Source organism: Bidens hawaiensis, unplaced genomic scaffold (assembly GCF_021521415.1).
Source record: "Bidens hawaiensis isolate Kalapana, Puna unplaced genomic scaffold, B.hawaiensis_p1.1 tig00009904_1, whole genome shotgun sequence".
In the NCBI taxonomy this organism is placed as follows: Eukaryota; Viridiplantae; Streptophyta; class Magnoliopsida; order Asterales; family Asteraceae; genus Bidens; species Bidens hawaiensis.
Genome location: NW_027491745.1, coordinates 689986 through 705884, shown reverse-complemented (window position 1 = coordinate 705884; position 15899 = coordinate 689986). Strand labels below are relative to the sequence as shown.

General features: G+C 36.4%; 1 protein-coding gene across 1 annotated transcript; it reads left to right on the top strand.

Annotated features, from left to right (window-relative positions):
* The first annotated feature begins 9342 nt into the window (after positions 1–9342).
* LOC143533774 (uncharacterized) lies at positions 9343–14525 on the top strand. Its single transcript, XM_077028446.1, has 5 exons — positions 9343–9541; positions 10308–10722; positions 11556–12088; positions 12854–12917; positions 13864–14525. The coding sequence occupies exons 2-5, from the start codon at positions 10344–10346 to the stop codon at positions 14277–14279; spliced, it is 1392 nt and encodes a 463-aa protein (XP_076884561.1). The 5' UTR covers positions 9343–9541; positions 10308–10343; the 3' UTR covers positions 14280–14525.
* Positions 14526–15899: the final 1374 nt, after the last annotated feature.

Below are 15899 nucleotides of genomic sequence, written 5' to 3'. Positions count from 1 at the left end.
GTGCTAATTCTTCTTGCATGGCTTCAACCCACGAGCTATCCTTTAGAGCCATTTGATAATTCTTTGGTTTAATCTGGCTGATGAAGCAGGTGTATAAGCATTCATTTATGATACCCGTGTCTTTAATGCTTGCGTAAACACATGTGTGTTCATCCAAACTTCTTCTTGTACGAACACCGTCAAAATGATTATCTATCACACTCTCCAAAGGATGATTCTTGTGAATTTTAGTAGTCTGAACCGGACCGACTTCCAGATCATTCTCAAGATTTGAAGAAAGTTCATCAGTGTGAGATTGAGGCTGAGAGTGAAATGGATTGTAGAATTCATCTTCATCCGATACAGCAGGAGTATCAACTGCACTTGACGAGGTTGGTTGATTTTCATCATATTGCGGACGTTGCACAATTTCTCCTCATCGTCATACAGAATCTGTGAAGCAATTTTCTCATCAATGTCTACAAAATCCAAGTAGGGCACATTAAAAGATTTGAAAAGCTTATCATAGTCGAAAGCCTCCGCCGGTCCCATGCTAGTCCTTGGTGATTTGTAACTAGTAATGTCAGTGTTACAGACCACCTCAACCTTGCTGTTCGATAAATTAAATACTCTTCTGTTGGGTGTCCCAACAACATAGACAACTAAGATGCCTTCGTCGGCTTTCTCACCAAATTTAGAGTTAGTCTTTAATATCGAATATGGGGATCCGAAAGGTTCAAGACCCTTCAAGTTTGGCTTTCTACCATGCATAAGTTCATAACATGTTTTATTTAATCTTTTAACAGTTAAAACACGATTAAGGATATAGCAGGCTGTAGCAACAGCCTCAGCCCAGAACACCACGGGAAGTTTAGCATCTGCCAACATGGTTCTGGCTCCTTCGATTAGCGTTCTATTCTTTCTCTCAGCTACTCCATTTTGTTGCGGAGTATACGGGGCGCTGTACTGATGTTCTATCCCTTTCTGTAAGCAGAACATCTCCATCTGATAGTTCTTGAACTCTGTACCATTATCACTCCTGATGTACTTAACCTTTCTCCCAACAATATTTTCAACCTTGGTAATCAAGTTAATTACCAATTGAACTGTCTCATCTTTTGCCTTCAGAAAGTATACCCAAGAGTATCGAGAGTAATCATCGGTTACAACCAAGCAGTATGACGTTCCACCTAGACTCTTTACATTTACAGGACCAAAGAGATCCATGTGTAGTAGGTCTAGGGTGCTGACAATTGAGTTAACCTTCTTGGAGTGATGAGGCTTTTTGTGTTGCTTTCCTTTCTTGCAAGACAAGCATTGATCTTCAAAGTTAAAATACTTCAAGGGAACCCCAAGTACCAGCCCATTCTTGACAATGTAATTCATTTTGCGAAGATGTATATGTCCCATTCTTCGATGCCATAACTCTGACTCAGACTCAGTTGCCTTTGACAGAAGACATGACTCTTTTGTTGTCATCTCAGTTGACCTCATATCCATTACATACGTGTTCTTTTCTCTTGGAGCTTTCATCACAACCCAGGCCTCTGGTATCTTGAAACCAGGATAAAGAACGATTGCCTCATTGTTATTAAAATGCACCGTGTATTCTTTGTCACAAATCTGAGATACACTCAACAAGTTATGCTTCAACTCTTCCAAAAAATTCACCTTCTCTAACTTCATTCTTCCATTCGTCACAGTTCCAATACCACTGATTCTTCCTCCACTCTCTCCAGCGAAACTAACCCTTCCTCCTTGAACAGATTTCCAGTCACGTAACAATTTCTTGTTACCAGTCATGTGCCGGGAACAGCCACTGTCAACAACCCACATATTGTTTACAGCCCTGTTTGACTGTTCCTGCACAATTAAAGAAATAGATTAAAATCTGGGGACCCAAGACCTACTGGTCTTGGGTCGATTAAATCTGTTGTCCGGCATCCAGTACTTTGGTTGCCCAAAGTCAGTTTGAGGGTGGTTTCTGTAAGTTCTGAAAGGAAACCTTCTAGAGGACTGGCTATGAGGCCATCCAAACCTTCGTAAATTAACTGAATTATAATTGTAGGTTTGGTAATTTACTGGGAAAAAATGAGACTGATTTCTTTGAAGTCTTGGATTAGTCCAATGACTGAAATTTGGTGTGTTCATATTCTTATCAGCATCATAATTAGTATTCGTTTTATTCTCAGTTTTCGGAGGCCTCATACCTCTAAATTTTCTCTGTTTTAGAGGACAATCAGCAACAAGGTGTCCTACTTTATTGCATCTGAAACAACTTCTGTTTTGAACTTTCGACTCAACAGTTGTTGCAGACGTCGAGGTTGCGTTACTACCCCTTTGTCTAACATATGGTGGGACGAACGGATTTAGGGAAGATTTCTTTTCATCGGGATTATATTCCTCCCCACGTTTTAGTAACACAACCTCTTCTTTTATCTCACCCAATTCGGATGACTTGTCCGAATTTGATGAGACAGAGCTAGGGACAGAAATCGCAACATTAGAACTTTACTTACTCGTTTTGCTCTTATTAACTTCAGTTTCTTTAGTAGAAACTTTGATTGGAACTGTCTGACTAATCTCAACATTCGCAGATTGCTGATCACTAGGATCATAAGTATAGTTATTGTTGTATGGTGGTGGAACTTCAGAGAATCCAATTCCCCCTTTGTTAACCGGGGAACGTTGAACACTGATTATGTGATCTAACATATTAGAAGAATTTCTAAATTGTTCAATTTTTCTATTCAGTTCCACCACTTTTACCTGGTAATCAGCTATCTGTTTATCTCTTTCAGCAATTAGTTTGGTTTTTTCTTCTAAAACTTCATAACTGAGATCAATTACTTGTATTTTTTCAGCTAGAGTGGCTTTAAGACTTCTGATATCCTTTTCACTAGCTTTTATTTTTACCGAGTAACTGTTTTCTCTAGTTTTAGTATAGTGATGATCTTCTTTTAAGGTTTTAAATTGTGTGTCCAAACTAACAAACTGATCAGTTAATGTTTACAATTGTTCAGACAGGTTTTCACATTGTTCACAATGAAGTTCAGAACTTACCTCAGAGAGCTGATCGTTCACTTCTGCCATATATGCTTGATTTTCTCCCGTCTCCCTCTCACTTCCTCCAGTTTCAATGTTTACCAGATTTGCCTGTTCGAACATCTCCTCAACTTTTATATTCCAGTTGTATCGACCGTTCTGTTGAGATACCATAGCCTTATTTTCACTACCACCCCCATTCTGTTGTGCAGGCCTGGTCTGACTTCGTTCGACTCTCTCATTTGTACATTCCTTAGCAAAGTGACCATTTTGTTGACAGTTGTAACATCGAACCTTTGATTTATCAAACCCTGGTCTTTCTCCAACAAACTTTCTACCCGTTTTCTTCATGAATCTCTTTACCCTTCTTACTATCATAGCCATCTGCCACTGCAGGTCCATCTCTTCCAAATCATCAGCATCGATCTGATCATAGTCTTCATCCAAAGTTGCAGGGTCGACTATTTTACCTTTGATGTAGTTCTCATAAGATGCAATGAAGGATGCATAGAGAGCAAACTGTTGTTCAGCTGATTTAACACTCATGGGCATCTGTGAGTAGTTATAGCTTGGAACATTTGATGAGAAATTTCCAGTTGTGGCTTGAGGTTTTGAAGGATTACTACCTCCAGCTACGAAACATACGTCACCATCCATATTGAGAATCACATGACCATCATGAGTTGAGTTTGATTCTCCCTTTGAGTAGTAGGCAGAGGATTCTAATTTTGAACTTGAGCTTGGAGTGACTTTCGCACCATACATTCCCGGATTGTGAACCTGATCAGTTGGTGTCTCCTTCCGAACCACGTTAAGTTCAAAATTTCGTAACTTATTGACCACTGTTTCCAAATCAATCTTGGCAAAGTCTTTATCTTCTCTCATCAGAACAGTGCACATTTCCCATTTCGGTGGGAGAGCATCAAGAAGTTTCTCTACTACCTCTTCTTCCTTGTATTCAATGGAGTAATTATTTAGTTCGGTCATCAAATGATAATATCGTGTGATAATATCATCAAGTGATTCGTTTTTCAGATACTTGAATAGGAGAATTGAGTCTTTAGCAGCTTTGTCTTGGAGGTACGTATCCCAACATTACCTTCATATCTATTTTCTAGCGCTTCCCATAGTTCTCTAGCAGTTTTGTATTTTTTGAAAATATGGAGAATCTCTTGTGGAAGTACCATTGTTATAGCTGCATGCGCTTTACTCTCTGTCTCATACATTTTCTTTTCATCCTCTTCCATTTTACTGTACTTTTTAATCTGTTCACGACCTTCAAACAAGGATGTTGGTGGAATGTACCCGTCTTGAATGCAAACCCACATCTTAGCATCTTGATACTTCACATACTATTCAAACAGATCTTTCCATGCAACGAAATCGGTACCCTTAAGCAGTTTTGGAGCTTTAGTTGCTGAACCGGCTTCAACCTCCATCTTTACCAGTTCTGTGATGTTTATTGAAGTCATAGTTGAAAGAAACAAGACTCAAAATTACAAAAAAAAAAATATTATTTCTGTGAACAGTGAGCAGATAGCGAAGTTGTTACAACTTCTCTTGAAGCTTAGCTTCGCTGAACACTCAACCTCGCTGCTTCCTAACTTCTTCTTTTATTAACTTCGCTTCACAGTAACTTCGCTTAAACCCTATAAGTTTGCTTAAACCCTACGTAAGTTGACGACAACTTCGCTTAATGAACACGAGGTTTTGCAGGTTTAGCTGGGTGTATTGCGAGGTATGCGAAGGTGTTTTGTGTTATTTATGATGGTGGAAGATGGGCAAGACACAAAAAAACTCGGTATTTCAACGTAAACTCGTTCCGCGAATAGTCGAACGGAACGATCTTAATACCCGTGTGATAATCCCGAACCACAAAATCACGAGCAAATGCAATGATACCAATTGTAGGTTCCCAGCCGGATCTACACAGGAGTATCTCGTAACACGAGGGTGCGGAATCCCCAGGTAATACGATGCGAGTGTAAGATAGATAACACGTTGAATCGGTAGAACAAACACACAGGGTAACACTTTAAACTCGATATAATGCCAAACACCAACACGTGACACTCAAGATCACAAAACAACACCTTCGGAAAAAACCTTAGCCCTATAAGCCGAAGTGGAGGTTTAAATAGACCTCGACAACTTCGCCTAACATACTAGGCGAAGTTGTCATAACTTCGCTTATCCTCCAAGTTCGCCTAACACTAGCGAACATACAATAAACAATATTCAAAACATTACAAACAAACTAAACGATTACAGACACAGACAAAACACAAGATACTGAACTACTGACATTATACACCAACACATTAAAATCCCATATTTTACACCTCAAATAACCTCCTTCTTCACCAGCACTGAATTATGAAACACCACCAACAGTTTCATGCATTTCATCTTGAACATCGTTATAATTAGATCTTGTATTTATCTTAACCGCTTCCCTTTCAAGATAACTTATGATTTCTAGCTACGGATACGTGTACCTACTGTCATGATCACACTATCTGCCATTGTATCTATGTATCTCCATACAAAAATCAAAATGGTTGAAAAACTCAACTAGTGTTAAATGAGAATTTGTAGTTTGACCCAAAAAATGGTTCTCGCTCTCTGAACTTGATGTTGTACGCATCAATCCAGACAAAGGTTCGTCTCTATAAAAAGCAGGTATTCAATCAAATCTAATTTCATACATATCGGTAAGGCTAATATTCTTGTCAAGCTCAAACTCAACCATTATCGCCTGCCATTTCTCCTCAAATTCAAAAGGACTAATTGAATCTGTCCACACAATATCACATATCCTACGCTTAAAATCTTCGTTGTTACATAAATCGGCTCCCACCAGAAAACAAATATTAAACGCTTGTGAATCGCTCATGGCCAGAATATAATATCATGTTACGCTCATAAGCCGCTCATATATTAAACATCAAAAAAAGCTATTACCATGAAACGCTTGTAAAACGCTCACTATTTAAACTGCTTAAAACATTTAAATCAAAATATTTAAGTTTACCTTGTCAGCAACGTTCTTCATGATATGCCACATACATAACCTATGCCTTGTATTTGGAAACACAGATGCAATAGCTTGCTTCATAGCCGGGTCTTGATTAGTAACAACAACCTTCTGTGCACTACCAAACGACTTAAGTAACATTTGCAATAACCATGTGTAAGATTCAATAGTCTCAGAAGCAAATAATCAGCACAGGCAGTCACACTATGACAATGGTTATCAATTGCCGTGAACGGTACAAAAACCATCTTGTACCTGTACATAAAAAAACATATTCGTACATACAAAACACACAACTAATACACTTGAATTTTATATTGAAACTGTATGGATCAATAACTTACTTGTTAGTCTTAAGTGTAGCATCAAAGGATATAATATCCCCAAATGTAAGATAATTACTCTTTGAAATCTCATTAGCCCAAAAAACACAAATTAACTCACGGTTATCATTGGCATCATATTCAAACAAATAATCAGATGAAAATATTTTATTCGCACACAATCTCTGAACAATCATCTCAACATCATACTCTCAAATATAACAATTCAAACCTTGTTTAAAATTCTAACAATCATCTTTAGTGGCACCTACTTTTTCAAAACCACCATACTATGTTCTCATAAGGTTAAACGCTTTAACAGGTCCCATGTTCATATTAGACAGCTCATAAATAGCATCCTCTTGGACATGTGTTAACTTCCTCACAGAACGAACAAACTGCATATCAGAATCTGCTACCATACTATATGATTATGGCCTTCAACAAAATCATGTACTTCAAAATTTACACCGTCAACAGATTTTAACTATAGATGTGCTCTACAACCACATCTAATTGTCGGCCTCTTCATCCTTTTATAATATGGCTTGTTTGATTCATTATAATCACCATTTGAATCATACATTTTGGCTGGCTTGTGACCTTCTTTACAACATGTAAAATACTTGGTCTTTAGTACACCACCATGCATGTACGATCCACCTTTGTGAACCCCAAATCCAGCTTTCTTAGGATACTATACGCTCATGAAATGCTCATACAGAAAGCATGAATATAAATGAATCTGAATCTCAAAACTAGCATGCTAACACACTCATGATACGCTCATACTATAAACACCAAAAATCAACCATGTTAAACACTCCTAATATGCTCACGCTCGTAACACACTCATATTTTACCAACATCAAAATCAATTATATTAACACGCTCATGATACGCTCATACTATAAACACCAAAAATCAACCATGTTAAACACTCCTAATATGCACACGCTCGCAAACTGAACTAATCAGTTATCATCTTATTCTCAAAGAAACTAACATACATGTTACTGTCCGATTAGAAACATAGTATACATCTATTGTTGATTAGTTCAAACAGAGCAAAAAATTACATTCACAGTGGTCTTCTATTTCAAAACCCTAAATCAGAAATCGGTTGGAAATTTGTTCGTATACTCAATTGATTGATTTCGGTACTAAAATTGGTTTGTAAATAAGAAATTGATTTTGATTAAGCTAAATATCAGGATCGTAACCGTTTATACGCAGATTACCAAATTCAGATTACGAATAAAAAAGAAAACCGTACCATTCTCGCATAAAATATACGGAATCTTCTCAACTGATCGCAACTAAATCGAAGGTGTAGATCGATCCCAGATGTCGTGTACGTCTTGTACGATAAGGCATTAGCGTATTCCATCTTTTCTCCAAAACTTATAATTGATTACAAAAACAACAAATCCCAATTGAACACAACGATTATTTTTTTCCAAGCGTAACGTCGACGGGAAGGTGTGACATCTTTGATCTCTTATGTGGAAACCTTAACTACGGTTTCGTCTTAATATCCTATTTATTTCTAACGTATGGCGATTTCTTATAACAGGGCTTTCAATTTGACGGTGATGGAAATGATGTCGTCTGACCAGAATTTCTTCGAGAATCTTCATCTAGGTTTGGTGGTGTTCAGAGTTGGGAGCCGAGCTATGCTTTGAAAAGAACCAAAATGTCAACGGAACAAAAATGCACAACTTGAAACTACACTGTAGAAATTAGATATGCTTTAATATATAGTATAATGATTGCCCACGTAAATTTCCAATTCAATAGCTCTCCTACATATCAAGTTTCCCTAGAGTGGTAGTCCACATCAATTTCCTTGTGCCTAGCCGTCCACATCATGGGCCAAGTACCCAACGAATCAAACCAACAACACAAACCACCCATTACCATGCCTCCCCCTCTCTCCTTCCTTTTCTTCTCAAATCAAACCCCATTTTTCTCACTTGTCACCTTTTCTTTACGTAACTATCCTCTGTAAAAGAAGAAGTCACAAAAACATAAACACATAAAAGAAAATAAATTACGGTTCCTGATGGTTATTCCATAAAGTTCATCTATTCGACTTTAATCTGCTCACATCATCAGAAACCATAACACATAAGATAATACACTTGAGGTTTCTGTTTTCTAAACTATGTGTATTTGTTAGCAAAGTCAGTTTCTAATAAAGATAAGAAACAAACATAAATCAAAGAATGAAACAACTAAACATATGTACATAAACTTATCTCGACAACAAATTAAAACACGAGTTTTTAAGGCCAATCTAACCTAAAATAAAAAACCAATTAAACTTTTACTTACATTAAAATATTTTACACACTTTTATTTAGGAATAATAATGAAACTCGAATCTAAGGAGACAACCTGAAACCCGACATAATTAGGATGGATAAAATCCGACCCATTAGGGTTTGATTTCTTTTGAAATTTTTTGTGGGTTTGGGACGGGTTTTAGGATTTGCAATATACCCGATTACCTGATCCGATTACCAATAACATTGATAACATTGACCAATTTACCTGATTATATTCTCGAAACAACTTTTTCTTAATTTATATATAGCATACTCTAAATATTTTAAATATATTATTTATTGAAACTTGTTTATGACAATTATTTGTGATTTTTTATTTTTAAGGTAATCACTATTTTGTAATTGATTAGTTATATTTTGCCAAAAGCTGATGGGTTTTGGTGCCGGACATACCGAATGGTATTTTGACAAAACCAGATTAGAAACCCGAAACCCGATTGAAAAACCCGAAACCTAACATGTAATTACTCAATTAAAACTCGACGAGTTTGAAACATGCTTTCATAGCTTACATGGATTTGAAAATATCAAAACCCGACCCAATAACATCTCTACCCGACCCAATAACATCTCTACTTTTATTACACTTTTGCCCTATTTGAAATATTCAAAATACAAAAGTTACTACAAACCCCCATCACCATCGCCACGGCCACCGTAGCCGCCGCCGCCGTTTCCGGCAAACTGCCACCAACCACAACCGCCATGATCGATCAATACCCAGTACTCTAAAATCCTCAAATCATCATAATCCATCGCCAATTCTGCAAATTTCGGTGATTTGGGTTAGGGTTTCATCTAAGCTGGTATTAATTATTTCATTTCATGTAGTATCTGAATTTGTTGTAATTGAATAGTTGAGTTAATGATTGTATTTTTGGCGTGTTTAGATTGAATTTGCTTGTTCTAAAAATAGAATTGATTTATTTTTTATTTTCATAAATTGATTATTGATTCTGATGATTTAGATTATGCACCTAATGTTACCCATTGTACAATCTGTCACTAAAAATACCACCTTTGTATCTGTTTATACGTAATGTACACACATTCTATATGTAATTTTTAGTTTTGTAAACACATTATTATATGTAATTTTCAGTTATATATGCACACATACATATGTTTATACGTAATATACACACATTTTATATGTAATTTTCAGTTTTGTATATACGTATATATATTTTTATATGCAATTTTCCATTACAGACACACACACACACACACACACATTTTTTAAATGTAAATTTTTAAAAATCACCAAAAATTGGTCAGAGTTGGCTGGAATTAGTTTGGGACTTAGGGCCGATTGGGTCCGATTAGCGATTTTGTCGATTACAAATAAATATTAATCAGTAGATCTCCGGTTAGCCGGTTAGTCGCCGATTAGTACCGATTTTTTCAACACTGGATTTAACTTCATCCTGTTTTCTTTATACCAGATATATGAAAGCTTCTGTAACCCTATTTTCTTGATTACTGTATTTTATAAGGAAGTTCTTATATTGTGTTTCAACGTGTTCTATTGTTTAAAGAAAGTTAATAGTTTGAAAATTTTTTTGAATGCAGTTAAAAAGTACAAAACTTTTTGTGATAATCAGCTCAATGGAGGTCGACCCTCCACATGAAAGTGACGGAAGCACCACCGGATCGAAGGAAAGTGAGATTAATGTTGTGCTTGATAATGATTCAGGTGTCGGTTTGCCATACGCTCCTGAGGATTTCCCAACACCGGGTGATAAATGGAAATGGAAGGTGGGAAAACGACTTGCGGTTTCGGGACACTTTATGGATAGATATCTTTATCTCCCTGATCGTCTGTATGAAGAATATAAGTCAGCGACTCCCGCTAATGTGACCAACTTTAGGGGTTTCAACAGCAAGGCTGCGGTTAAACGGTTTTTGTTGGAGGCGTTTCCTGGGATGGATATCAAGGCCTTCTTTGCCTCGTTTATTTGGCGGATTCCAGCTGGCAAAAGTAAAGGTAATTATGATTATTCACTTGACATAAATATCGTATCTATAAAACGATTATATTGATGTTACACTTACATGTAAAAAATTGGCTCAATATACATTGAATTTAAAGCTTTTGAAAGCTATAAAATGAAGGTTAACAGAAAAGTAGTAATCATTGATTTGGTTTTAATGTTAGATTTATAATATATAGATCATATGAAGATCATGATATCCACAAATGTTGAGTTCTATTTAGTATTGATACATATATGTGAATTATTATTTACAAGGAACTACAAGTCAATCCGTTTATCTTCGCCAAGAAGTTTGGATTTAGACGTATCGTGGTAATTTTGTTAACGTTTATTTCATCATGCATGCTTTTTGTTGTGGTTTGCCTTTTTGCACAATGTGCCATAATTAGGTTATTTTATACATTGATCAAAGTTAAGAAAATTTGTACTCAATAAGATTTTCACTTTTAGTATATAGTTATAAATTCATATAACTACAGTGAAGAAAAGCTATTTAATCGAGTTATTTGAGTAATTTGTTAGTAAATATAAGTATATAACGCGCATCCTTCATAATCATCTTTTGTGAATGTGAACTAATAGTATCTTGTAGTTAAGACTTACGATCTAAATTACAAGAAGTGATATTTGTACGTCGATGATCATCAAGATTCACTTCACTAGTTATCACTTATCATTCATGTTACATGTTGAATTAATGCTTATTAATAATACTCTTTCTTAAAAAGATATATACACGTGTAAGCATTAAACATACTTGTTCATATTACATATGAAGTATATATTTTCTCATCAATCAAATCCCTTGACCAAAATCCTGCAGGAAGCACAGGTATTGTCTTGAATTGCACTCCAAAGTTTGACCCCAGTGGTTGCAAGGCGGGAAACATAAACTGCTCCAGTTTACTTTCAACAACCGATCCCGACCCTTCAAACATAATGGCCTGTGACATTTGCTGCATCGAGCCTCGTTTCTGTCACGATTGTTGTTGTATACTTTGCTCAAAACCAGTTGACTCATCGACCGATGATGATAAAATCTTCATAAAATGCGAAGCTATGGTCAAAGACGGGTTCATCTGTGGTCACATTTGCCACATTGAATGTGCCCTTCGGTCCTACATGGCTGGGACCGTTGGTGGGACCATTTGTCTCGATGCGGAATATTATTGCAGGCGGTGTGATGCAACCACTGATTTGATTCCTCATGTCATGAATCTTATCAGGAGGTGTGAGTCAATTAGTTATGGTGATAAAATGCAGAAGATTCTTAATCTTTGTGTTATTATATTGAGAGGATCCACTAAAACGAATGCGAAGAATTTGTTCAATCATGTTCAATCGACGTTAGCAAAGGTATGGATAGTTACTGTCAAATATGGTTATAACATTTATTGTTTCTGTAATTATAATATCTTTTTGTGATTTAGGGAGTTTATGCGTTAACAAAACAAGTTGGATTTTTTTTTGATCCGTTTCCTTTTCGTTATTAATTAAATCTATTAAATATTTTTATTATTTTATGAAAATTACGCAAATAGTCTTTTTAACTTTTTAAGTATTAAATAATCTTTGTAATTTACATTAATAGCCTTTCAGATGTAAAATGACTGAAATGCTCTTTTATTTAACAGATAAATGTAACGGAGTTGGCCAAAAGGATCGAAGTGATTAAAAAATTAAAAACTAAATCAATAATTTAAGAAACAAAAATGAGAGTATGTACTTTAGTGGTTAAAATTGATCAACTCCAGGGAACAAAAGCGAAGTTAACTCATATGTTTATTATATCAAGTAAATATAAGAGGCTGTTTATTTTGTCAAGTAAATATAAGAGGCTTAGGAGCCTAGTTAAGCTCGGTATATGAAGCTCGGGCTTAAGCTTGTATGTTAAAGGAGCTCTAACATAGGCTCGGGCTTGTTTAATCCAGGCTCGTTTGATCTTTTAGCAAGCTGATGTCGGGTAACTCGCAAGCAGCTTCGCTCATTTACAACCCTATTCATTTTAAAATTGTCAAACGAGTTGTGTTTTGTCAGTGAAAAATCTAAATAAGATGGTCAAACAAGTCGTTAACTTAATTAGAAAATGTGTGCATTGACTAATTCATTTGTTGTTGTCAGTTAAAGGAAGGTAACACTCATGAAGATATATGGAAACAAGAAGACATATCAGCTGTTACCACAGGTGCCTTGATTGGACTTTTACTTTCTTTTATATATAAATAAAAGGGCAAGCGCAATCGAAGCGGGTCAAACAGGGTTGGATTGACCCAGAAACACATATATGTTCGTTTTGTAAATAAAATTAGTTCACTAAACACCATGTCACTATTTCAAAAACATAGTTATGTCAATAATAATCTAATAATGTGCATCTTGGAATAAACCTATTTTATGTTTTATCATTAGAATTTTTTGATGATTGTCAAGTTTCAATCCATCTGGGATAACATGACCCGATTGATGAGTAAAATGGGTCGAAGTTAACTCATCTGGTTTCTCAGTTGTGAATTTATGACACCACACGAACCTAACACAAAATTCACGCTTTTGGGTCCCGCAAACCCGTTTAGCTAAACAAGTGTGGGTCAGTTTCTGGTTGAACCCACAAACACGATTAAGTAACAGGATTTCGGTCTGTTCTGGGTTGAACCCACAAACACAATTAGCTAAATGGTTTCGGGTCTGTATTGGGTCGAACCCGCATACACGAGTAGCTAAATGTGTTGGGTTTGGGTTGAACTTTTAACCCCTTTCTTTTAGGTTTTTTTCATAGTGTGTTTTTTTATTTTATAACTTAAAATGGTTGAATATTTTATGCCAAAATTTCAAAATTAAAACCAAAATTGACATCAACTTCTATAATGTAAACGTACTTATTTTTATATAAATTTGGGATTTTGTTGTAAGAGTTTAATTATGGAGTATTAAGACGCAAAAGGTAATAGAAATTGGTTTAAACGGGTCGTGTTTGTGTCAACCCATGAAATTTTTTGTTGTGCTTGGGTTCATTTTCGAGTTCGGATTGAATTTCAGGTTTTTGTCGTTGACTTGCCAATCCACAAACTTTTATAATGTAAATGTACTTATTTTAGTCTTTGTTTAGTTAAGAAATATATTATTGTCACCAGGGGAAGTTTCACAGTGGGAACCAATGGAAATTGAGACGATGACACCTCCAACCCAGATAACGTTTACGAACTTCGATTGCCAGATAGAATCAACTGAACTCGAGCAGCGGATCGAGAAGACACTTGCCTCACTCAAACAGTCTCAAGAAACCGAGTACAAAATCGCTGAAAATGTCCTCACTGCCCAAAAAAACATTCTTTTAAATCTTTATCAAGAGCTCAAAAAAGAAAAATCAAAACTTGCAAATTGTTCACCATCAGGCGACCCGTCACTAGTTCACAATGTTTTCAAGATAATGGATCAAATCAAGAATGAATTTAGAAAGATTACTGCAATGCAAAGCGTCGGTAAAGGGTTTGGGAAAACGTCGAAGTATGTGCTGAAAGAGCATTTTGGGGTGCAGGCGAACAACTGAGCCTCGGGTGTTTGTTATTGTTTGTTGTTTGTTTTGGAGCCAGGAAGCTAAAGATTATGTTCGTTGTTGTCTATACTTGTAGTTTGCTAGATCGTGTGTGTTTTTTTCAAGGTTTTACATGGTCTTGGTCTCTTGGATGTGAAAGCTTGGTCCTTGTAGCTTCGCATTCAAGATGACAGGTTTTGTTTAATCGCGATGATGTTTATGGTCTTTAGGATATTTGTTTGATATCATACAAAACATCAATCAAGACTTATATTTTTTTTTAGTGTTGTGTTGTTTTGTTTTGTTTCGTTCTTCATAGCATGATATAATTTGTATCATCAACCGTTGTATCTAAGTACAACGAATCGATTAAGGTTTCTAGAAAATTCCGTAAATCATGTTTAGAACTTGTAGTATATGCTTCATTACATATGAATAAGTGGCTTTAAGTTGAATGGATTCTTTAGGTAAGTGCCCATGTTCTTGTTAGGTGAATTGCAAATTTTGTAAGAATAGTCTGGTTCAACTAGGATCTTTAATCTTTCTGGTTATTAGGCTATGTGTAGTGGAGGGGCTACAATTGGGGGCGAATTGTGACACGTGGCGCCCAGTCATCATGTTGTGGAAATTTGTTTTTGGGGTGTAATGGTGTAGAGGCTACAAATTGGGCGCACAATGTGTTTTTTTATTATTTTCTTTTTATAATTAAACTAATTAAATTAAAATGCATTAAAATTAAAAAGAAATACAAAAAAAAAACATAACTAAAAAAATACATAACTAAAAATATTAAAAAACATAACTAAAGAAAAAAAAACATAACTAAAAAAGAAACTAATATCCGTAATATTCGCGCATTTTTTCACGTCGGCGTTGCATCAATAATTCGGCATCCTCGTGAAACCCCTCCGCTTTGAGGGATTCGTAGTCATCTTTCATTTGTTTTAATTCGAATGTCTGGTTCAGATTTTCTTGTTGTTTGTTGGATGCTCGAATGTCGGCTCCAATTACGGTGGCATTTGTTTCCAAACGACCGACCCACTCGTTTATTTCAACGGGCTCCGTATTGAATCGTGTTGACGACGAACCTTCCCCCTTATTTTTCCTCGATCTCCCGCGTGGTCGAGGCAACTCCTCTACCCCATCTTCGTCGGGTATATTCAAATCATCGGCTAAATTGACCGTGTCGTCGATGAAGAAGCTACGAGTATCGGAGGGTGTGTTTGGTGTGCTCGGATTTGTCGACGACGATGTCTTCGACCTTTTTGAAGGCCGGGATGAGCCGGCTCGTCGGGCGGCCGGAACGGTTGGTACCACATTCCATTTCGAGCAACGACGTAGCTTTTCCCAAGAACTCAAATACTTGAACGGTTTCTCGGGCCGCTCAACAGTGTGACCCTGAGCTCGAAAGTCGCTCAAGGCTTGACCTATAATGTCGACGTCGTTATTTCCGCTACGCCAGCCGGACCCCTACAACCGGTTAATTATCCCGGCAAATTTTTGACAATCGGCGTTAAGCTCCTTCCAGTGGGCTTGAACCACTTCTTTTCCCCGGTAGTCTTCGGGTTTACTGGTTATCGCGAGCCAAGCTTCAAATACTTTCTTCCAAAACACCCCGGTGGCTTGAAAGTTAGC